General features: G+C 36.3%; 1 protein-coding gene across 2 annotated transcripts; it reads right to left on the bottom strand.

Annotated features, from left to right (window-relative positions):
• Window positions 1-431: 431 nt before the first annotated feature.
• Window positions 432-26,412, bottom strand: LOC140775304 (transcription initiation factor TFIID subunit 1). 2 transcript variants are annotated; one of them, XM_073118521.1, is made up of 21 exons: window positions 26,244-26,412; window positions 24,630-24,739; window positions 23,907-23,969; window positions 23,721-23,766; window positions 16,295-16,552; window positions 15,314-15,435; window positions 14,911-15,082; window positions 13,539-14,577; window positions 11,764-11,966; window positions 11,331-11,568; window positions 9,058-9,394; window positions 8,242-8,451; window positions 8,025-8,117; window positions 7,126-7,332; window positions 5,740-5,946; window positions 5,077-5,560; window positions 4,237-4,421; window positions 3,965-4,090; window positions 2,585-2,653; window positions 1,542-2,504; window positions 432-1,044 (listed from the first exon to the last, which is right to left on the bottom strand). In XM_073118521.1, exons 1-21 carry the CDS (start codon window positions 26,251-26,253, stop codon window positions 682-684), a joined length of 5,505 nt encoding a protein of 1,834 aa, XP_072974622.1. In that variant the 5' UTR covers window positions 26,254-26,412; the 3' UTR covers window positions 432-681. The 2 variants fall into 2 exon arrangements, with proteins under 2 accessions (XP_072974622.1, XP_072974623.1); XM_073118522.1 differs by having other exon boundaries at window positions 14,911-15,079.

The following is a 26,412-nucleotide window of genomic DNA, read 5'->3' as shown; positions in this document are numbered from 1 at the left end:
ACCTCCAGCAAATTACTTAAAAGTAGAAGTAAAGAAACAAAGCTCTGATTAAATATTTCTTTAGATGTGTTTCTGTTAAATATAAGCTCTTTTATGCTATGTCCGATAGGAATCGCAGCTCTGCTGCTTTGTCAAGTAATCCAGAAGGCAAAACTATAGCCTCTAAAAATACGACCAACATGTATGATTTTATGTTATACTCTTCTTCTTCTTTTTTTAAATCTTAAGGGACAAAGATGAGATAAAGTTATCAAACACCATTTTGCCTTACTAAAATATACATAAATAATTTATTCGCGTTTAAAGTTGAAAACAACGCCTAGATGTTTCAGGTGCTGGTAGTAGAAAAATAGGAAACAACATTGCAAGTAATGATAAGTTGAACATCCATGGCAAACAACCACAATTTTCTTGATTACAAAACTGCAAGATCGAAAATATTGCTTTTCTTTCTATTTCGGGAATATCAGGGTTGATTACATCTGATCCTCAACAAAGAATCTACATTTATGTACACTGATGGAGTTATAAATAAAATAAACTCCAGTAAAAAAGTTAAGTACATTACAATCGAGTAAGTAGCTCGCACTGCATAAACAAGGGACCATAAACTCACATAGTTGCAGCTGTGGCTTCATGATCAACTTAGGTATGAAGTGAAAGAATAGATTTCATCCCTTGTTAAGAATCCTTGAATTCAATTCCAGCTTCAGCGTTGCTCAACAGGTGATCACTCCGTTCTAAATGGTAATCACAAAGTTCCAGTAGTTGGTCAGCAAGCGGAGGGATGCCTGGGTTGCGGCCATCATTGTACCTGTGTGCATTATATGTGATTTGCCACACATCATGCCTGAAGTCCTCCCGGCTCTTATACTCCATGCTCCTCACCTTATCCCTAATTGTGGAGAGATCCATTGGACGCTTTACTATGTCAAAGTAATCTGGGGCTTCTTTTTTCGTCACAGGTTTAAGGAATAGATATGATACTTCCAAGTTTTCCTTCAAGCTGTCCAAAATGCCCTCCAATACATTTGAAAGTTCCACCTGCTCAAAATTTCAATAAGTCATATAATATGGTTTTATAAATGCAAAGACAACAAAAATCCACCTGGTCATTTAGTCATTTATATCTTCCCGTTCACCAATTATTATGGTAGCTTTCCAAGTCCAACAAAATGATTTGCTAAGAATATCATACATTTGGCTTAAAACCTTGTTTAGAGAGGGAAAAAGAAAATCAAAACACTGCCTCATTATTTATTTACTAGACATACTTGACTTGAAAGAAATTCACTTTAAGATTCCAAACTGAGAGTCAGAAATTAAAATGGTTACTTGCTCTGATATATATAAATATATATAACTTTTTTATCTAAAAATACATATATAGCTTTTCGCTCCCATCTGTAACTATATAGCTTAAATACTCCTTGCATAGAAGAAAACATTCTGAATACAAAAGTTCAGTAGGTTAGATCAATTCAAAATGCTTAACAATGATGTGAAGACATTAAATTTTGTTCAATTGACAGCAAAAGTACCTCTCCTCCTCTTCGTCGCTTTGTTGATGGTCCATATTCTGCCACATCAACCACAGACCGCTTCTTTGCAGCTCGATCCCTCTCTGGTATCCTTCTGTCATTTCTGTATGGTTTATGCTCCAGTAAGTACTCATCCCTAAAATCAGGTTTCTTCTTTTTCTTCTTCTTCTTCTTTGCCTTCTGTGACTCCTCCTTTTTCATTGCTTCTTCATACCTCCTAATTTCAAATAGTCTCTGCTGTTCTTCCTGCATTTTCCTTTCCTCCTCGAGCGCCCTCCGAGATCTCTCTTCTGTCATTCTCTCCTTGTTTCTCCTTTTCTCTTCCTCCCTCAATAATTTTCTGCCATGTATGGGATCTCTCTGAATGGCCTCTTCAGTGAACCATGGGTTCTCCTGCCTTTTTAGCTTCTCAGAGCTTGCTAACTCAGTAATTTTCTTCGTCTTTCTGAACTCCACATCATTCCCAATTTCAACCTGCTTTTCCACATGAGCAAGTACTTTAGGCTGCTTGATAATTATCTTCTTTCGAGGTTGGTCTTTGTCGGTATCAACAGGAGGTCGTATTACAACAGATGGCTTCTGAATTTCCTGGTGAACATCTTCAGACTTCATCTTATTGGATATTATTATCTTATTGATCTTCCCAGTTGACTTTGTATCCATATTTACATCTGCTATATGCTTATCAGAAACCTGACTCCCTGAAACTCTTTTTTCAAAAGACTTATCAGCTGGCCCGCACTTAAACTTCACCGGGAGAACTTTAGCCTTTTCAACATTTTCTTGTGCTTCAGCTTCTGACACTTTTGCCAAGATCTTAGGTATCAACTTCTTGCTTGGCGTTTTCACTTGTTGATTTGCAACGTCAGCGAGATTAGATTTACCTGAGGCAATATCTAATTCTGCTGTTTCTAAATCTTCTCCATATTTGGGACAGTTTTTGTTGGTCCTCATGTGCCCAAGCTGCCAACAATAAAAATATTAGTCACCAGGGGAGAAAACTGAGGCTCATCTGACCACAAAGCTGCATTATATGTTCTCACCTGACCACAGGCTCCACAGACAAAACTCTCCCTCACTGGCTTATCTCCTTGTTTCTTTTCCTTAAAAGTCTGGTTTACAAAACTTTAAAAATTAAAACTGAATAACATGAAAGTCACATCATTACAAATAACGAGCAACAATTACAGATTACATTTTCATTCTAGCATATGAACTGCACACAAAATTTCAACTATCCAGATTCAAACAGATTATATCTGATGGTTGTTTTTGTGAAGTTTCAAGTAACATCTACAGCTATTAATATCGTTCTATGTCTTGACATGCCAGACCGAAGACTTAGAAAAGGGGAGTGCAAGCACAAGAGAAATGGTTGGATACCGAAGGCAATTGATAGCAAAATAACAAATAATTTTGAGAAAAATGTGTTAAGATGTCTAATGACATAAAGAAGTAGACAAAAGAGGTCATTAATGTATATATGTAGAATAATAATTTTGAGTTGACACAATAAGTAAAATAGCAACTAATTGAAAAGGAATATCTCACAACTAAGCAAAAGTGCAGAAGTAATAAAATCATAAGTTGTAGTAACTGACATCAACAATACCATTAGAAAACACACCTTTCCCATTAATCCTAGGTCAACAAACTGGACTACTCGATAGCCAAGAAGGCCTGCATGAAGAATTTACCATTTCAAAGTGCCATGTATTTATCTTAACTCATTTAGTTCTCCATAATTTATTGTAGCTTGGATAAACGGTTGCGCTTAGACAACTTAACCACGACCACAATTCTGTTGCTAAGACAACTTATATAATCTTTATGGTCCACCCAAAAATGAAGAGACCATGCTGCAGATTTACAGCACATCAACTTTCAACATTGCCCGACAAAATAAGACAACATGAATTGGTTATTACTAGCAAAGTAGTAATACCAAAATAATTTTATTGAGTTGTGTAGAGAACCATGAAAGCTCATCTCTAGGAGATCAATAGAATGAGCACTTCAATAACTGTTGACGTGGACAATGGTAACTTTGGAACAATAACAAATGTACTCTCTTTCCACCAATAGGATAGTGTTCAGTTGGTTAAAGTGGTTTCTGTATAAGAGTTCTTGAGTTTAAATCCCAACAGCATCAATATTTAGTGGGATACAATTAAGTTTCTCTCAAAATAAAATAAAAATTAAGAAAGATGTACTCTTATTCCATGAAATCTCTGAATTCTATCAAATTATTATGAGATGCTATGTGATGTAGGACGACTAGGGAAAGGATGGTTTTAAGAGAAATCATTGATAAGAAAGATATAGATTTCAGATAGAAAAGCAGCAAATAAACCAAAAGGCAAGACAAGAAGACAAGAGAAGATTTCAGATCTGAACTTTAACTAAATAAATAGTTGGCTTACCTTAACTCCATCTTTTGCTAAAGAACTTTTCTTTTTCACCAGTCCAGATATGTCATCACTAGCACCATTAGTCTTTTTGGATTGCATTTTCCCAGACAAGTTCCCTTCAGCAAAGAATTTTTCAACCTACATCACAGCAACATATAGTCATCGCCTTGTAAACTTGTAACTTAGGTTAAATAAGCAGCCGCTATTAAAAAGTAGCATCTAATCAGGCTGTATCTAACATAAAGAAGCCACAGTATGTAACTGGCTCAACAAGTAAAAGGTACCTCTTTAGGTTCTCTTATTACGACTTCCTTCGAGGTTAGGGGACCACCAGTACGAGGTGTTGTAATTATTTGTCCGAACTTATTTCTCTTGGTAGTGTCTGCATTTTCGAGATCTAAATAGGAACCACGACCTACTTCTACTCCAATCTGCTTCTTCTTCTTCCTTTTCATATCAGCTCGACCCTCTGCAGAATGATACATAAATGGTCAAACAGTGGTAAGTAACAATTTTAGACAGATAACCTTCTATAGCTTCCATTCAATGTGCCAAAATAGAAAGACTAAACTTGTCAACTGTATAAACTAAATATTTCGCATGAGTCAAGATGCAGGAGGTTTACAGCTCTCTTCTGTTTCTTCTGAATCTGTTTTAAGGCTGAAAACAAAATTCAGAAAGAAATAGTACACAGAGACTTTATGGAAGATTGATTAAAAGAACTTTATGGAATCAACTATTTCACTGAACACATGCACATTACACTAATTGCTCATATAGTGTAATGATTTCTTAGGATAGTTAAATTATGTTCTTGATAACAAGGTTAGCATGTTGTCAAGAAGCGATGGGTGACGACGAGGTCGGTGGTGACATAAAGCTTGATGACGAGATTGACAGCGAGCAAATTGCTGCTAGGAGAGGTGCCGTGCGGCACCCCTTGTGCCACGTGCCGGTATGCCGTTAGCTTGTGTAGGTCGGCACAGCAATTGCTGCCTCTAGCATATAATATCCATATAGCAAAAAACGAATTTGAAAGAGAAGTCAAGGACCAGCACAAACTACACCGATCAATATCAAGTAGGCAACCAAAAGTAGTAGTACATAAAAACAATCATCCTTACCTTCAAGCATTCTGATTATAACAGCAGCTTCTGCTTTATCATCTTCAATTTCCTCTTCAATTTGGGCTTGAGACGGGCACCTTCTCATTTTAAGCCCCCTCTTGCTCTCTAACTTATTGCTTCTCAAATCCGAGTTACCAACATCTTCTTCCTCAAATTCTTCTGCATCCAGCAAATTTTCAAGATCCCCAGCAAATGAATCCAGATCACTATTTGCTTCAGAGTCACTATCATTTTCATCACCATCAGCAGCTGAAAGACTTTGAACTTGTCGATCCCAAATTTCCTGACATTTTTCTCTTGTTTGCTGCTGAAGCTGCAGAAAAGACATCCGCTGGCCACGTGCAAACTTACTGAGGGTCATTGCATCAACTTTAACTCCTGATGCTGCTTGCTCACTTGAAAGCTTTCGTACCATAGCAATGCGATGCCACCTTGTTAGCTTATCAATTTGCTCCTCTGGAACTTTGAATTTCAAGAGAACCTACAATTGACAATTGGATATGTAAGTACTGCTAGACAAGGCTGAATGAAATGCAATTATTATTACAGATCTACGCCAAAACAAGAAAGTTAGGATAAAAAAAGATGCTTCTACACTGCATAAAATTAGCTTTATATGGTCGTATAAAAGTCAGGGCGGAACAGTGTATTCCCTTTTACCTCGCGTGCTGCATCCATGCTCAGTCTCCGGAGATCAGCATCAGTCCCAGTCACTGTTGAGCCTCCTCGTGCAGCAGCTGCCTTTTTTTTTGCCGTTGAGTTTGAAACAGGTGCCTTCGGAGTAACACGAACAAAGCTAAACCCTAGTCCACGACCAGATGGATCACCAACGCCTGTAATTTCTAATCGCTCAATATTTTCACGGTCCTGCAAAAGCACGTCATGTAAAGAAACAAGATATATTATTACTAAATAAAATGATATGTGATATAAAGCATGAAGTAGGAAAGATATTATTTTGAAATTGACATGATCTACTTGATGTACGATGAACTTAAGTTGATAATAAATAGTAGAATGTTTGCATCATCTGAATAGCTTGGATACCAAATTGCATGTAGATATAGCAAGGCAGCCAATAAAACTGGAACATTATAATAAGAAGTTGTAAAATGTTCCAAGATTACCATGAATATGCCAATAAGATGCACTTATTTGTAAAAACATGTAAAAGATGAAACACAGTGGCCCAGAAAGATGATACATCCTATTACCTTGTAAAAACTTGCCAACTGCAAACGTCCTACATCCATACTTTATCCAACGACCTAGTGTTTAATAGAAAAAGATCCACTTTGATAACAGGAAATCTACAATTATAATTCATCCTGTTTACTTCCTGAGTCTTACAGTGTTTTGGATATAAATTGTAATGCTTTAAGATCATGCTTCAATTACCTCTTTATTAGTGAAGAAGAGATGAAACTTATAAATATCTGGAAGACTGGAACCTTCTGATGTTCCAGTTGATCTCTTGAAATAATGTCTGCTCAGTTCAAACATTGCATTTATGAATAACTTCCAGTTTATAGAGTTTTACCTAACAACAACCATATAATTACAACTTCCTCCCATTTAGACCCAATATTTAACTTTTCATGCCAGGTCCATTATTCAGAATCATGAGCATGAATTCATTATCAAATAAGATGTCAAAATCAACCACTTAAGTCATATGTGATACTATTTTTCAATCTTGCTCTCTCCAGTGGTCGTCTGATACTATATATGTGATACAACAGTGGTCTTCTGATACTATATATGTGATACAACAGTGGTCTTCTGATAAAGCAGTTGGTACCTGGTTGGTACGAGCAACCAGGTACCAACTGTGGAGCATATTTTGCATGTATTCCCATCTGTGGAGCATATTTTGCATTCTATTAACAATTTACCATCTGTGGAGCATATTTTGCATGTATTCCCATCTGACTGAGATTATAAAATTCATGACCCAAAGAAAACCAGATTTCAAACTGTATTCAAGTTTCCATTTGAAATCTTTTATCAAACATTTACTGGATAGATGAAGATGAAAATGAGTACCTGGTTGGTACAAGCAACAAAATTGCTAGTGAGATTCCATGGAGTTATTTGCAACTCTCTCTCAATGTGTGAAGCAGCCGCAAGTGCAATAGCTTCGTCAGGAAGCTGATTCATTGCAGAGGAAAGTCCAACAGGGTGAGTAAGCTTCTGAATTCCCAAGCGTTTAAGACGATGAAGGCCAGCTTGCATACTTTCATAACAGCATACCTAGTCACAAGAACATTTTAACATAAGAAAACTTCTGGAGATGAATATTACAATTTGAACAAGGACACAACACTCACTATATATTGTAGATAGGTGAAAACTGAAAAATGAGATCTAAATAAGGTACAAATAACAAGCGAAGTATAATATCCTCTGAGAAGTGCATGGCAACTGTAAGAGGCATGTAGAGACTACACAATTTTGACAAATAGGTGTTGTAATATGATGGAACATAAGAATCCAAAATCAGCTTCATTATATACTTTTCTTCCATGGGCATACATATCACTAGGGTACTGATCTTTACACTGTTACAATAATAACATTCTGTAAGCCATTTATGTCTCAAGACCCTCAACAGTCCTACCTCACATACTTGTCCACTTCTCTTGGAGAAAACTAAATTTTAGTGCATAAAGAAAACTAAATGTTAATGAATATACAAGCAAAAAAGAGAGAATGAATGCAGAGAGAGAGAGAGAGCGAGAGAGAGAGAGAGAGAGAGAGAGAGAGAGAAAGAGAGGCTATATATATATATATATATATGCATATTTATAAATATGTATAAGAATTCATAAAAACTATCCATAAACAGTGGTTTGGCATTCGTGTTAGTAATTGCAGACACCAAATGTCAGTGAAAATCATAGGACATGATGTATTGAGTGGAAAAGAGGGATTAGGGAACTCACAGATTCAGGCGCCAATAACCGTCTCAATTCTTCCTCCGATGGAATACGAAAATCACGTCTTCTTACCCAAGATAACTGTCCATTTGATCCCTTCTGGAGAATTGCATATATATATATATAATAAATCACAAGTAAGAGATAATAATAACAGAGAAATACTTAGATAAGTAGCACATAGGACTAACAAATAGAAGTGTTGCTTAATTAACAAGCTAACCTTTAAATCTGCACAATGTTTCAGACGTTTACGAACAATAGCAACTGTTGGATTAGCAAACAGTGAAGCCAACTCATCAGCTCGAACATGAGGAAGCAAGCCAGGTTTTTCTCTAGCACGAAACTCACGGTATATGTATACCAGCATCCTGTTAACAAGATAAGTCTGCACATTTTTTGATCCTGGAGAAAGTACTTCCATGTGAGGCTCCTGTTAGAGTAGCACAAACCTATCAAAATTGTTATAAGAGATAACCATAAAAAGGGCACAATAAGATCTATCATACTTTGTCCGTTCTTACTGCAAAAAAAGAATCACTACAGCTTTTTCCTATTTACATGCGCACATGTAGTAAAATGCCTGAGCAAATACCAGCATAAACTTCAAGTGCATGCAGAAACAACCATTAAATATTCTCAGAATGTGCATATGCCTCAAGTGAGCAAAGAACAATATTTCTTAAATCTGAAGATGGTTTTCAAAAATTAAGTTGCATCATTTAAACCTAAGAATTTGGAGGATTAACCTTGATCCAATCTATGAAATTATTAGAATTAAATATCACCTTAATAGGATGCTTCCCTATTGTATGTCAATTAGCACAACGGTCTTCCATTCTCCCTGAATGCCAACTTTGAGAAAAGTCACTCCCTAAGCATTTAGACATATGACATTGATCTGGGACATTTATGTCTTTGAATCCAAGCTCTTATTGATAAAGATGGCAACCTAGATCCATAATATCTTACAATGAAAGTAATGCTTCATAGTTCATCATATCTATATATACATCATTTCTTTTGTCATGAAACTTACTTGTTGGCCAACAACGAATAGTTTATCGATGCGACGAAGGGATAGCATCCCTTTGGCTGAACGAACCAAAAGATAATCTGTGGAGGATAACTTATGAGGAAATACAGGTGCACGATACATATTTGTTTCAATACATGACTGACTGCAACCCGCGCCTATATCTCCAAGAAAAGGAGATTTGTCAGCAGGATCAAGTGTAAGCACAGTTCCCAGACCATTGTTGCCACTTCGCATAGATTGAGCAGTTTGGTCACCAAGTGATGTCCTTAAGTAATATGTACAAAGTCTGGCACCCATCCCAACATTTCCTAAAAGCAAAGGTCTCTCCTCACAGTACCTGTAGAAAATATTATGAGATGAAGTGTGAGATACTAGTATAACTTGCTAATATCCCTCGACATGAAATAATATCTGCTGACTAGCGTTTAGATCTGAGCAAACAAGACCTACGAAGGGGTGCAGGTTTAGGAGTCATTTGCATAAAAAAGCCTTTTAGTTTTTAAAATAGCAAACATGAGCTCCTGTGCGTACTTGTGCGCATCTTTAGTATAAAAATATAAATTGTGTGTATTTCAATATAAAAAGATGTACTTCAATATAAAAAGATGTACATTTAGTATAAAAATTAAACGCATTCAGTTTTAAAAGTCCAATCTTGCAATTACAAAACCTAGAAGCTTTTTTCTGCAAACAGCCCGAGGGAATAGCTACCAGTTAAAGAAACAGGAAAGCAGAAGCAAATAAAGCACGCATTTGTGTACAGTTGCAGAACATATGTAAACTCATTACTGTATCGAAATCATCAAATATATAACTATCACAACATTAAAAAACTTAATATTTCAGATAATTGTCTGTTCCTATTTTATTGTTTACCTTTTAGAAGTGGGTTGCACAGTGCATATCATGCCTTAAACACATTCCTTCATGTGTGGCCAGTCTTACATAGGCATAAATGAATATTACAGTAACTGTGATCACAGCAAACTACTTGCAGTCAAATAATATAAACAGGGATTGATCAGCAAGGGAGTGGGAGTTGACTAGGATAACGAGACAAATCGGCTCTCTTACTATTTGACCAACTAACCTAAAAGCTTAAGCTTCTAGAGGGTATATCATGCCTTAACACATTCCTTCATGTGCAGCCACTGTGACACTGCTATGCACTAAATGGAGTGCACACCCACAGTAATTGTAATCCCGGCAAACTGCTTGCTATCAGATGATATAAACGGAGATCGGCAGGGAGTGAGAATTGACTAGGTTTTAACTTTTAAGACAAATTGGCTCTCTTACCATTTGACCAACTAACCTAAGGGCTTAAGCTTCTAAAATAGAAGTCTGTAATCAGCCTTAACATTTTACAAATTTATAGAGGTCAGAGAAGGATTGGATAAACACAGGAATCACTTGGAAAGTATGAGGAAACAATTTTCAGAGCCCTTTGCGAATGGATCAAGCCAAGGGCGTCCTTTTTTACTTTAGGCCGTGACAGAGTGGGCTGGTGGGGATGGAGAAAAGTATTCTTTTGTGATGATCAATGTCAACCATGAAAAGCTTAAAATGTTAAAGATCAATCGATACAAGTTAAGGTCTTGATACTGCGATAATACATTAAATGTCTTCAGTTTCTTTGTTATTCTTCCATAAGCCATAAAATAACTAAATGTTTGTCCTACATCCACTTTTATCAAAATATAAGCATTTGCGTAGTGTCGTCTTCATATCATGTAACCCTCTATCAATTGAAGATTTGTATTGGTGCATCTGTAGTGTGTCCTGCATCCATTCATCATCAAGCAGATTCACATATCCAGGATGTTGTAATCAGGGAGGATGTCGACTATCATGCAGGCAGTTTTACTATCGCTGATTTCAGTGAAGAAGGGAATGGACAACAAAACGAAGACATGAGATTCTCTCAATAACATAGATAGTCCATATAATTAACTTGTTTCCTACATAGATTTATATCTTCAAATATTGAACAATAATAACAAGAAAAAGGATCACAACTATTAGCAGAGAGGAAGGAATAGTATGCACTTATAATAAACAAGAGATACTGAGAGAGCAAAAGAACATATTTATTGCACCAATATGTAAGATTTGTTAATGTTGAGAACAACATATCCATGACAAATTTGATTTTTTTTTTTTTCTTGACAAAAGGCAAGCAAGTCGAGCATCACGGGGAATATAGAAAGAAATGGTGAAACTTGAAAAGCGTTCAAGTATAAGATGAAGACAAACATGAAGACATGACTTACTCCATCAGAAACACATGCCCATCTTTAACAGATAGGTCAGATTTTCTTTTAAATGCACCAGGTGGTCGCAGAGGCTTGTTCTCACCAGGCAACTTTTGAGCCCTCGGACATAAATGTATTTTAGTACGTACAAGGTGAAGAACAGAGTTGGGTCGTACATTTTGCACAGCCAGAGACTTATCATCCTCAAGCTCTCTTCCAGAATAAAACACTTTAACTTTCTCTGATGGTCTGAAATCTGCATGAGATGGAGTAGATTCCATTATAAAGGTGAAGTTGGTTTGACATTGATGACTGGAAATTTTACATACGAACTCAGAATTCTCCTCTGGAACTTATGAAAAATGAATTTACAATAGCTTTGAAAAAAATAGAAAAGTAAAAGTGGAAGAAAGATTAAATGTCTTTAAGATTATGTCAAGAGAATACTAACCTAGCTTCTTCGATGCTCTAATTTTCACAGATGACAAACTCTCCTCTGCATTGACATGAAGTTTGACCCCTTTTCCTCCAATACTCATCAATAAAACTATCATTGATCCATTGGAGCAAGCAATTCCTTGCACCTTGGCAGCAATTTCATTTTCACGAGGTAACCACAAAGCTTTCGGTCTGTGAAAATTTGCAATTTCCTTGCTGCAAAAATTTCATTAAGATCTTAAGCAGTTAGTGAAATTCACATTAACCAGTAAAAAAGTAGGAAAGAGGGTCACTACAAATTGAATCAAATTAGATTTATTGGAGCGAAAGAAAAGATATGTTGTTAGAGACCCAAGAGTATGCATTGTATCAACAGCTGAACAAGTGATATATAAGAGGACAGAGGACTACAAAAAGTTTAAGGAGACCATAGAAAACGTGAACTTTTGGCACTGCCTACGTGAGAGAGAGAGAAAAAAAAAGGCAAAGATAAATTACGGACAACTAGGTACTAGTGCATCTTTTATGTAATTCGCTTCTCCAGGAGCTTCAGATCAGTTATTCATCTGGGAATGACAATTAAGTTGCTGGGGATTTAGCCACATTGGAACAGTCAAAAGAATGAACACGTCATTACAATTTACAACTTACTTTTTCTTGCAGCCTCTCTCCCACTACCCCTCCCTTCCCTTCCCTTTTCCTTCCGCCCCCGCCCCCCCAGTGATTCGTTCAAAATTTGCTAACATTAGGACATATATATAACCATTTTATTCTCAAAGATCCAATATTATGACTGACCATACGTTTTATATATGCTATACTACATAAGGCTAGGTGTGACGTCATACGCCTGGTGTATATTCTCTTTCAATATATCAAGCAGTCAAAGATTTCTGGCTGATCAAAGAAAGAGAGGGAGTCAAGAAATTTGCATTACCTGCACTTAAACATTTATCTTTCTTTCAGCCAACAGAATACCCATCTAGGGTTAATAGTCTATCATGCAGAGAACGAACTGAAAGAATAGTATAACCTGATCTTGTCTATGCCTTCTAATTTATTTTCCTATTCATATCTTTTCTTCTTGCTGACTCCTCTAGTCCATTTCCCCTCTTCCCCTTCTCCATAACAATACCAAGCTCTAGATTGAATCGCACTAACAATTGTTATGTAGATCCAAAGACTTGGTACTATATATATTGAGGTTCCATTTTGTGCACCCGACAGTATCATATCAGGTATTTGATCTAAAAAATCGTCCTCATTTTTTAACCTAAATGTGTTGAATCATGTATAAATGAACGAAGAGGCAAAGATTATCCTCAGATACCCAACCAAGAGGTGGTTATGAAAAGCCACGCACATGCAAGAAATGCTCTATCTTAACAATTATTCTAACTCGGCAGCCAAGTATACAATATGAATACTCCATGGCATCTGCAAACTCATTTTTGAACCAAAAATTATGAATCACGCATTAATGAGGAAAATATGCAAAAGTCATCCTCAAATACCCAACTAAGAGGTGGATGCTAATTTATATATAGGAACAAGCCATGCACATGCAGCAGAATGCTCTATCTAACAACTATTCTAATGCAGGAAAAGGCTCCCTATCTGAGTAAACTATCTAACTAAAAAAGGAAGCACAAAGATCGCAATGTTGCTTTGCCTGAAAACAGATGAAAATAGGCATTATGTCATAAAACGTCATTTATGTGCTTTGAAATAACTTCACCAGGAGCAGAAGCAGAATACACAGAATGGTGAGAAAAAGTCCACCCTTACTTGCTCAACTTGGGCTTCATGGTTTGCAATTTCAAAGCAGGTAAAGAATGCATGACTTTAATACCCAGGGATGTACGCTTTTTAGCATGAGACTTGGTCTGCTGTGACATCTTTCTGTTGGAATAATATTTGTCATTGGAAATATTGAATCGATCAGCAGATGTCATCCCATGGCTGTGAAGATCAACATGTTCTTCCATTGAAGACTTTGTAGGGCGAGTTATCACCATAGCACCTGCATGAGAGCGAAGGTGCTCGCTATTCTTCTCATCTAAAATCTCAAAGAGCATTTGATCATCTTGAAGATCAAGGATGAGCTTCGGCTTTGGATTATCATCACTTGAATCCCAAATAATCTGGTCTAGCCAAGACCCTTCTAGTAAGTCCTTGTTCAACAAGGAAGGTTTGCTGAAATGCCTCAAAGCATCACCTTTGCAGATTTCTGTAGTTCCATTTCCTTTGATTGATACAGCAGAACAAAAGTTATTCTTCTCCGAAAGAGATTCTGATCTCAGTAACTGTGGATGGTAACTCTTCTCAGAGGATCGATTGTTAACTGAATATTCCCCGGAACCAAATGGTTTAGCTAAAACAGAATCACTAAGCAAATGACAATTTCTGTCACCGCTTTCAGATATTCTGGGATCACAGTCATCATCTTCAGGTTCAGTATGAAGCTCAAGGCCAGGATCAGATATCGCACAGCTCTCTGAGAAACCATGACTTGCTGCTGGTGAGTTTCCCCAAATAATCCCTTCTTCCCAGTCCTGCTGATCAAGCGGATAAAAATCAGGACAAAAGGGAGAATGTTGGGTCGCAAGCATATCTGACGTGATATCATTTTTCATTGGCTGCGAACAGAGGAATGAATCCTTTTGCTGCAGAATAAAATCTGAAGTAGCCTGCTCTGCATCACCTTCGACATCATTTTGAGTTAACCTACAATGCTTAGTAACAGAGAAATCCTGAAAGGCACTCCTCAGAAAGGCTTCTTCATCTTCTTCTACGGTATTAGCAATATCGAAACTTCTGGACCACTCTGGAAGTATTTATCAACAAACGAAATCTTAAAAAATATAGGAAACAGCAACAACACCAAACAAAGTACAACAATAGCATTGTATTAAGTGTATCTAACAATTTTCCTACAATGACTGCTGATGAAATGGCAAAATTTTCTAAATTACCTAATAGTTGATTGAAATTATAAACTTGGTTGAAAATTTCAAGATTGAGACATAAAATATATGAAATTTACAAATTAGTCAAAGAAGGCAGGAGACACAATTGCAGCATGTCGCCAACAAAAATATTCTAGCAGGAAAGACAACAAAAATATGTGCACATTGCAAGAGGTTGAAAGACCACATACCTTTATTTATTGACTGCCTACGATGATCCTTCCTAGCTTTCCTTATATGCTCATGAACGCCAAAAATTTCAGAAAACCTCAAAATCACTTTGCCATCCTCAATGCAGAGAACAGGAAGAGAAGGTTCACTTTTAGAGTCAGTATGCTCAGATTCAATGACAGTGTCTTCCTGCTGGATCAGAAAATATGAAAAACGAGTAGCAAAGGCTAAAATTAGGAAATTTCAAAATCTTGCTGCAGCTTAACGGTCTCTGGAACATATACAGCATGCATATGAAGGAAATAAAAATATATAATAAAGTATTGCTTACCAATTGTCTCCCGATTAATTGAAATCAAGCAACAAGACAACTTTTCTCTAAACTCACAATGTAATCGAATGCATAGATAAACTAAAAGTTACCTGAAAATCATCCATTTCAAAGTCCACTTGTTCATCTTTTGGGGATACAGAAGAAAGCATATTATCATCAGCAACAGTTTCTTCCAAAGAAACTAATTCCAGCCGCTCAACCGAAACAACATCTAAATAAAAGGAAAAGGAGGAAAATGACGAACTCAGAAAACTTATGTAGTTATGAACAAGCAAAAAGCTGCAGCATGATGTGCAGATGCAAGTAACATCATTCTGAAATTTAGAAACAAGTTTTAACTTTCAACCAAGAAGCTGGTCAATCATAAGTAACAACCTCAAGTTCAAGAAATATTGCATAACCTCATCATACATAGCAAGACATATCCTGCAAGTAAGGAAGATTGCATCACACAAAACTACTTAAACTTCAAGTATCAAACTTCTGGACTTCTAGCTACAAGTTGAGTCTAATAATTGGTTAGTAAGTAGAAGTACTACTACATGTATTTCTAATTAGAGAATACTAATGTACTCTCAAACAACTGAGTCTAAAGCAACATTTCGACATAAAGGGGACAAAAAGAAGAGGGACAAAAAAAAAAGAAGACAAATACACTTATTAGTAGGATACAAAATAGAAAACAAAAAGATGGGCTTTGCAGCGCACAAAACTTCTGCTTACGTGGGGTCTGCACAGAAAAGATGTACAGAACCTTATCCTTATTTCCAAAGAAGAAAAGAAATAACTAATGGTAGGATAAAATAGAAAATGTTAGACTACAATAAATTTGCTGACTTGAACAAACTGAAATCCCACTTGCAGAACAAAATTATTCAAGAAAGATCCAAAGAAAATCAAGAGACAGTACTGGCTATTTTCCAATAAAGTATCTTTAATTAGATAGATTCCACAAGAAAAATTGTCCTACATATAATCTAATTTGTTTCTGAAACAATTGGCATATAGATTTCAAAGCAAGCACATGTGAAATATAGGAAATATCAACAATTGCAAGATACCATTACAACCTGCTGAAGGGCAACTTTGCTCAACAACACGATCTCCCATCAACTCATTATCTTTTGTAGTTTCATCCTCCTCGTCATAATTCTCCTCATCATATACAGAAGTTTTACTTTCCAAAGAAGAATATAATGCATTTGAAGAGAAATATTCTTTCTTTGACAGCAAATGGTCTTCCTCTGTGGTGGCTTGAACTTCAGGGCCATCATATTGTTCATCAATGTCTTCATAATCAACAGCATCTTCTGCCTTCTCATCATAGTCTAAATGGCACCAATAAAAAAGAGATCTGATATAGCTATACCATCTTTAAAATATACAGTAATATCATATTAATTAGAGAAGAAGATACAACTTGCCTGGATATATCATCCTTTTACCATGAACATTAAATTTTCAGCTTTTGGAGACATAGTGTTTATGTAGTAGATGTTTATAAATAAGAATATGATATTCAAATTTCTTAGGAGTGAAGAAATTGGGAGATCAGGTACAAAATAACAGTATTATATGACAAAATAGCAACAACAATGATTCATCTTTTAATCCTAAATATGTGGGTCAGATGAAGAGATCATTTTCCTACTCTCATGTCTATTTAGAGCAAGGTCTACAACTGATTAAGTAAAATCATGTCTTTTCCTCTCTTTTTCATCTCATGCCGTTCAAGAATCTTCTACTTGAACATAATTTCTTCCTGTTACACATACAGTCTCTGCTAGACATATCTATCTCTGCCAGACATATCTACCTGAACCATCCAATTTATTCTCATATAATCTATCCTCTAAACATGCTATCTTTGACTTATGCTATTCATCAACGATAGCCGTGTTAGCGACACGTGCCGGTCAGCATGGGGTGTGCTGATCGGCACACCTTAGCACACCCTAATGTGCCACCAACATATATTTAACATATTTTTAATAAATTATTTATGATATTTAAAAATATTTTTGGGTCTTTCGCATGCTAATCTTTAATTTTTGGTTTAAATATATGTATTAAAACCTATATTATAATATATATTTTTATCTTATTTATGTAAATGACATATTTTATTAAAGATAAAGGAATAGTCAAATATAATTATTCAACACATAATATGGTTAAACATACTCATTAAAACTAATATTAATAATTGAACACATAATTATTGATAATAGTTCAATAATTAAAACTAATATCTAGTTGAACATGAAATGATGGGATAGATCAAAAACTTCATTCAATGATAATTGATCATAGAGTTTTTTTTTTTAAAAAAAAAATAGAGCTCCATATCAGCACAAAGCGACACACAGCCATGCCAACTGGCACACACTTGTGCCGGTCGGCTTAGCACAGGGGTGTGCCACACCCCCGTGCCAGGTGTGAGATGCCATGCCACAACTATTAGGGCCATCCTTGCTATTCATCATTTTTTATCTTCTTTATTTTAAAAACCCACTCATCCACCTCCACATCCATTTTAGCAACAACTTTTTCATATGATGTTTTCCAACTAGCGAACATTATGATCCATAAATCATCATTAGTCGTATAGCCGTCCTACAAAATCTTTCTTTCAACTATATGGCAAGATACGACAATCAAGCAACCCACTAGAGAAACTTCTAGTCTAGTCATCGTACTCTAGCTTTATTAGCAACGTCGCATAATCTCATTTAGTCCTTCCCGTAGACATTGTTATCTTACTCAAAACTCATTTTAACGCCCGACAATTGGCTATGTTTATTCAAAATGAATTTTTAAACTATTTCAAGGATCTTTGGTGCAATGATGTCGAAGAATAGGATTCCCCGGATCACTGGCCATTGATTCCCTGCTAGGATGCCATTTGTGATGATGATTTTACCAAAGATTTTTACTCTAGCATAGGTGAAAGAGGCCTTATGGTCTATGCCTACTAGGAAATCCCCTAGGCCTGATAGCTACCATGTCGACTTTTATAAGCACTTTTGGGATATTATTGGTAATGCTTTGTTGGAGGCTATGGTGTTTATACAACACTCTAATCCCCTCCCTTGGACTTGGGGCCATACTTATGTGACACTGTGACACTTATCCCCAAGGAGAACCCTGTTAAGATTGTAAACCTTAGACCTAATTCTCTTGGCAATGTAAATTACAAAAATTTGGCTAAGCTCCTTGCTAACAGGATCAAGCTTGTCCTCACCTCTTTGGTGGGACCTAAACAAACGACATTTATTTTTGGTAGACATATTCATAATAATATCACTTTGGCTCAAGAACTTGTGCATTCTTTTACTTATTCGAATTTTAAGGATGATGTTGTTGTGATCAAAATTGACCTCGAAAAAGCCTATGATCGTCTGAATTGGGAGGCTATCTCGAGTGTCATGCGTCATATGGGTTTTTCAGCTCTCTTTGTAAATTAGATTTCAACTTGCATGTCCTCTGCTTCCTTCGCAATTTTAATTAATGGGGTACCGTCTGCTATTTACGTGGTAAAATAAGCATCAAGCAAGGGTCCATTATCTGTTCATCCTTACTGTTAAGATCTTTTCCAGCCTAATGAAAGATGATATTTTACTAAATAAATCCAACCTTTCCCCATAAACAACCTGCACTCCATTAGTCATTTGATGTATGCCGACGATGTTTAAATCTGCAACGAGCTCCGCTGTGAAAATCTTATGCTTATCTTTAAAAGTTTGAGTCTGATTACAAATTTTAGAATAAATTTTGCAAATTCTGAATTTATTGTAATCCTAAGCTCCCTAGTATGCTTTGGAACCTCCTTAGCATCCTCAGTGTGCAAGAAGGTAGTTTCCCCTTTAATTACCTTGGAGTGAAAATATCCCCTAGGCATGTGCTTATCCAGAAACATGAAGATTTTTTAGCTAGAGTTGGCACTAAATTAGCAGGCTACAAGTGCGCCTCACTCACTCAAGCGGGGGGATTACCCTCATTAATTCCATGCTTAACTCTATGCCGGTCCATTTGCTGCCCTCCTCTTGGACGCCTCCTGCGATAGTGGATAGGGTGGCTAAACTTTCCTGTACATTCCTCCGAGATAAGTCCGATGCTGCTTGCGGTTTAAACCTTGTAGGATGGGGATAAGTTTACCAAACCTAAAAGTGTTGGTGGCCTTGCTATTAGGGACCTCCATCAGGTCAGGCTTGCCTTCATGGCTAAAAGGGTCCTAGCTGTCCTCAATGAGGGTGACCAGCAGTGGATTAATCTTGCTAAGAGTAAGTATGGCATTCCTCACCCTTGGAAGGCTAAAAAAACTAAGAATTGTTTCTAGTGTAGTGCTTGCTAATTGACGCCTATCTACCATCCACCTGGGTCTGCTTAAAGTCATTAACAACAGAGCCTCCATGGATATTTGGAATGACCTCTAGCTCTCCTCTTTGCCTCTAATCGTTGGCCCACCTTTGTTAATGTTAGAGAAGCTAAAGGTTTCACAGAGTGATCGAGCTCATTCACAATAGGGCTTAGGCGGAGAACATTATTTTGCTTGTATTTTTGGCCCAAGCCTTGTCGAGGATATTCTCACCATGCAGCTTATCTTTAAGAGACCGGACTATTGGGTTGGTCTCCTAACCCCAAAGGTACCGCTACTGCCAAATTTGTCTATGTTTTCTTAGATAATAACTCTATCCCTGCTCCCTCCATGTGGGAGGGATGGAGGAAGCAGTGGGATCCGAGTCTCTCCTAAGGTCAAAATCTTCGCTTGGAGATCTGTTGGGCTAGGCTCCCCACATTTGATATTCTAAACCATATGCACATCGAGCCAGTTAGCATGTGCCCAAACTATGGCCTTGTCTCCGGGACCATTAAACACTTGTTCTATAGCTGCTCTTTCACTATCAAGGTCTGGGCCTTTGTGGAAGGACACATTTGACCTAAATTCCTTAAATCTGCCCCTCTGGGATAGTGGTCAATAGATTTTGGAGGACGAGGGCTTGACGGGCCCAAAACAGAAATTGTTCAAGGTTGTGCAAGCTATGATCCATTAGCAAATTTGGAAAAGGCGAAATACTATGAGCAAAAGCCATTCGGGCCTACCAAACCTAAATCTCCAACCCTGCCAATTAGGTGGGCTCCTCCACCTCAAGGGTGGGTTAAGCTAAACGCCGATGCCTCACTCACTACTTTTAAAAAGGTTGGGGGTTTAGGTTTCCTGGCTAGGCTTCCCAACGGTAACCTCATTATTGCAGGTAATCAGTGCTCTCATTTCCACTCTATCTTGGTGGCTGAGACAGTGACTGTTTGCAAAGGACTGCGTGCAATTAAGGATCTAGAGATTACCAGCCTGATGATTGAATTTAATTCCCTGCTTCTCGTAAACATGATCAACGATCAAACTCCTATACAATGGTCTATTGAAGCCACTATAGTTGAAATCCGAGTGCTACTTCGGAAATACCAACAATCTAATCATATTCTTCGCAACACCAATCAAGTTTCTAATTGACTTGCGAACTTGGGTCATTCTCAAGGATATGCTTGTACCTAGTCCAAGGTCTACCCTATCCCTCTTTTGCTTTTACTTGCCTCTGATCTCAATGGGGCTTTTGTAACCCGAATGATTAAATCAATGAAATCCTTTTTTTATATAAAAAATATTCTTGTCATCTTGAGACTTAGGAAAATATTAGTTAAAGCTTCATGTATCTCAAGAAAAATATTAGGTAAGACTTCGTGTATCTAAGTGTATTAAGATACATAGTCGGTCATGATTCCGCTTTGGGTCGTGACAATTTCTAACTTATCATAAAGGATTCCAATTTAAGTGAAGTAGATCCTTTAAGTGATAATGGATTCTAACTTATCTTTAAGGATCCTATTTTAAGTGATGATGGATTCTAATTTATCTTAAAGGATCCTCTACAATCTAAATCTATTTTTTATGTGATTCAAATCATCTTCTCCACTCTTTTTCTTGATTGATCAAGGAAACAAGAAAAAAATCCCCTAGCAATGTGGTAAGTGCATGAAAATGCGCTTAGAATATTAGTTTTACTAGCTTAATTATTAAAATGTAAGCGTCTTTTTAGTTATTTAATAGGCCTTCTTTAAATTTATGTTTCATTTTATAAAATGCTTAAATATTAATTAAAATTTACTTTTTGTTGCTAGAATAGAGTTTAGAGAAGTAGTGTCAACCTTGCATGTGTCAGAATTACAAAAATCCAAGTTTTCATACTCTAAATGTATCAAATTCAGGCTTTGGATGCACCAATTTCATGTGACAATTGCATTAGATCCACCATTGCACTAGATCCTCAAAAAGCTTACACGTAGGCCCATCGTCATCCAGTTCGGCTGCACCGAATTCTCGCAACCGACCAAATAATAGATCCGGCCGACTTGCAGCGTCATTTATGCTTGTTGCACCAAATTCATGCCACTAACCTTGTAGCAAATCTCGTCACATTATTTTTTAAAAAACTTCCAATAAATAAAGGGGTAGAAGAGTGAAGAGATCATGAAAATCCCAAAAAATACCAAAAAAGAGAGAAAAAAAAGAAGAGAGAATGGAAAGAAAAGAGAGAGAAATAGAAGTAGAAAAAATATCAAAAAGAAATAAGAAAGCTATTATGACTAGCTAATCATATTGGTGCGGCTAGGAGATGCCTCTCCCTATTTAAGTTATTTTCTATTTTATTTTTGGTCTTGTAAATCCAAAATGCTTATATAATTTTAAAGGTTGATTTATTTTATCTCATGATCTTTGTGATAATTACGTACTTGACATTTATATAATTATGTCCGAATAAATTAATTTCTATGTAGTAGTTTGATCATCCGTTGTGTTGTCGCCTCAGATAATATCATCAATTTTGGACTAGGCTACAATAGAACTAGCAATATGCTTAGTAAGTGATAAAAAAATCAATAAAATTATTTTCTATTCCGTCTTCCATATTATAGTGCTAAATTATTTGATTTACAGGTTCGGGAAATGAAACCTCCAAATTAAGTTATACATGCTGAACTTTAAAATAAACAAATCTAAATAGTCTGAGAGATCTCAACACCTAGTCACTCTCTCTTCCCAATTTCTCTCATTTGCTTATTATTTTTATTTAACTTTTTATAACAGTAATCTACTTGGTATTTCTTTGTATATTTTCAGCGTATTATTCGTTGCCATCTCCTTGGAACTTCGACAACTCTATTCTGTACTACAAACGATTGTTGTGCTTATAAGGTATTTTTGAACACGAGTCACCATGGCACTTTCATCTTCTTCGACCTTCTCCACATGGCTACGACAGTCCTCGCCGACTTTACATCTCCTTCAACTTCTCTAAGCAACCGAAGAATCCCTATGTAAGGCCTTTTGGGAGGGGTGCCGTCGTTATTTCCCGTGCCATGGGCCGACCTAGCATCAACACGACCCATGTCAGTCAACACGACTTTCCTTATTTTGAACCCCAATTTAATTCATCAATAAACATAATATCATCCTCAAACAGCATGCACTACAAAACCTAACTTCAGATAATTTTAGTTAATTCATCTATAACTAATCCAAATGAGTAATGACTAATGCTAAACCTTCAGAGAACCATTATAATATAGGAAACCCACTCATCTCACCTCTGATTACCATCACTCCAATAGTGCCTCCACTATAGTCTGTCATATATAACCTTGCTAATAGCCTAAGACAATATATATTGTTTCTCCTCTAGAATCCATCACATTATCTAGGAACTCCCTAATAATATTTCTGAATTAATGTATAATAAATCAAAGCCTCCTCTCTCGTTCTAGCACTTTCCATTAATTGTCCTAGTAAGCACTTTCCATTAATCCTCCTAGTAAGCAGATAGTATCTACCTAGTATAATTCCAAACTAATTTCAGATACATTTGTTTCACACCTTAACTTTTGTTCAATTATTCTCTCACAAAGCTTCAAAATATGACTTATAAGATTGATCCACAGCAGTTGTGCAATTTTGCATATCTCTTTTACTTCTTATACAGCCCTGACGATTTGACTGACCCTGCTCCTGCCACAACATTTGCCCATTTGGATGCTACTACCGTATTATCAAGAGGATTAGCTGCCAAAGGTATTTATCCAGCAGTGGATCCTTTAGATTCAACGTCAACTATTTTACAACCTCGGATTGTTGGTGAGGAACACTATGAAACTGCACAAAGAGTTAAGGAAACTTTACAACGTTACAAAGAACTTCAGGACATTATAGCTATTCTTGGGTTGGATGAATTATTCAAGGAGGATCGTTTAACTGTAGTCTAGAAATGATTTGCAGGATGTCTCATCCGTATAAATCCATATAAATATAGTATTATATTGGATTATCTAGAAAATCGAGGTTTTCCATAACAAAGATAATGATTTACATCACTACCTTTGTTTCTAGTATCAACTGAAGAAAAGTATAACATTGCAAAATAATATTCAAAATATAGAACTTACCTTGTTCGGAAGACGCATCTGTTGGTGCTGGGGAAGACTTAATTAACTACAAAGTGTATTAAAAAATATATAAATAAATTAGTTCAAATGATATAGAAAAGCATATCTTGATCTAATCCAATAGGCTGGATACAACAGTGAGCTAAGTATGACTCTAAAAACAGGCAAAGTGGTAAGGACCCATACATCAATGTCTGTAAGGGATGGACCGAGCTTGTCAGCCAAGGCAAAAAGATGTTCCTTTGCATCCTAAGAACAGAAAGTTGCAAGTCCACGTTAGATGAAGCAAATGTGACCAGGAAATCATAAAATAGATATCAGAAAGAATGAATTAAACCTGCATATGACATCCATATGTATGAAAGTCATGTAAATCCATGACAACATATACAGTCATGCAGAGGAATACATGCAGCATATATGAAGACAACAATAATGTTTACATACACTAATGCATACAAGAATACAAACTGCTAGTTATACGGGTTAGAGTTAAATAAAGGTGAAAAGTTCAAACATATGCATCTCTCAACGCAATAGAAGAACATGTGAAGTTCTTGCCCAGGAAACTTAGGCATAATTCAACACTTCATGCAATTACTTTCTTTCAACTGACTGGGAATTTCATCTAGAACGTTCCATTGACAAGAAATGTAATGGCACACAAATAAATGTCTCCTCGGTTAATAACCAAAATTATATACTTTTATATAGTTTACATAAAAAAGTTCCATTAGTTTCTAGCTTCCTAGCTTTCATCTAGCTAGGGAAAGGATTGGGATTCTCAAAGGAAGCTTTATGTGTAGCTTATTATAATATTATTAATTTGATCAATGAAAATATCTGTGCCTGTATATCTTACACCTAAAGCATCTGGAATTTAAACAGAATCTAAACAGGTAAAGTTACCTCATCAAGATAATCAACATCAAGATCACCAGAATTATCAACATTGCCAAACATAAATCCTAAGAAACGATTCCCTCCACCAGGTTCATCATAGTCATCCTCATCGTCATCTGTCACAATGAAGATAACAAGAAAGAGGTGGTCATTATAGAAATACATGTGGGAACACAAACAATTTACAGGAAACAGAATGAGGCATCATAAAGTTAAAATAGATCAGAGAAGAAAAAAGAAAGGACACATTCAACTGCTATATGACCAGCTCATATATATAATGCACAATAAAATGAATTATCATACTGCACCACTTCGCTACACTGAAAAGAGGCACGAAATTAGTTATTGGAAGAGATCCAAATAGTATCATAGTCAATTTCTTGGTCAAGGGAAAAAAACTGAATAACATGCTTTATTTGGATGCGTAAGAGGTTTATGTCTGTTCCTTCTTGTTTCTGAGGGAAGTAAAGTTGGTCAAATTTAAAAGACAGTAAAGTTGGATCACCAGATGGCTGTCAACCTAGGAACAAATTCCTTTCATCTTCTCTCTTTCCATTTTTTTCCAAGAATATATCATCAACTTTTTTCTTGAGATGACAAAGATAAATGATATGATGACTCAAAGATACAAACTAAATTAGCAAAGAGGACAGCTTTTTCCGTCATGGACTTAATAGGAGGCAAGGAATCACCAAAACATATATGTTGTTTGTTCCTTCCAACTAATGTCTATTTCAGTTTTGTGAATTCTAAGAAAATGAGATAAACCAAAAAACAGAAATTTTAGTTAGGTTGCTTGCATGTTATTAGTCAGGATTTTCACTGCAACATATTGCATATAGTATTATTTTTTTTTCCAATTTACTGGATGCACGATACACCTTGACCTCCTCAAGTTGCCTTATGGTTGTGAATCTCACTTTGAAAAACAGGCAGGAAAAGATCTTACTTGATAATGCCATCTGGGTTTAAACCAGAGATCTTGAAAAAAGAAAAGAAAAACAATGACACAAAGGGATCTTTCATGATCAACATGTTCACATAAATAGGGATACTAGAAATTTTCCTTGTGGATACTTAAAAATTGCACAGCTTTTCATAAGATAACCAATCCCCAACACATTGTAACTCAATCCCAAGCATTTTCCAGAAGATAAAGAGGAAGGTGTAAGTTGGCCTTCATGGCGCAACGGATCAGCAACGCATGTTGAAGCTTCTATATTTTCTCATTATATTCTCTAAAGCACCTTCTATGACTAGGTTTTGCATCAAGCACCTAGTCATCACCTAACTGAACGCCAAATCTCTCTTTCTATAAACTCAGGTTGGCAGAAATAACACTCCTATGGCTGAAATCAATTCCAAGCCCTTCGCAGCACCAGAAATCGAGAAAACCATGGAAAATTGCCACAGAACACACAAAATAAATTGGAAATACAAACGAACAATTTCAAGGCCTACATCAAAGCTCCAAGAACAAGATTTCCTAACCAAGAAGTAAAAAAAAAGAAACAAAAATGACACCTGGGAGATCTCATACCTCACCAATTCTTGAGAAACTGAATGCAAAAATGAAAGAAACAAATAAAGAAAGCAAGAAAGACTCAAAAATGGTACCTTTCGCCATTGATGCAGCTGATCAGAGAGGACGAGGAGAGGCGTGAGAGGGAGAAGATGATGGACCGAAGCCCCAGCTGGTAATCGGGTGGAACTTGGAAGTGACGATCGAATAAAGAAGAAAAAAAATACAAAAAAAAATATACAAAAAGAGAAAAAGAGGGGTTTG

Source organism: Typha angustifolia, chromosome 14 (assembly GCF_048772165.1).
Source record: "Typha angustifolia cultivar Huaian chromosome 14, ASM4877216v1, whole genome shotgun sequence".
NCBI classification, from domain to species: Eukaryota; Viridiplantae; Streptophyta; class Magnoliopsida; order Poales; family Typhaceae; genus Typha; species Typha angustifolia.
The sequence above is the reverse complement of the archived record's forward strand: the minus strand, read 5'-3'. Positions and strand labels throughout refer to the sequence as shown.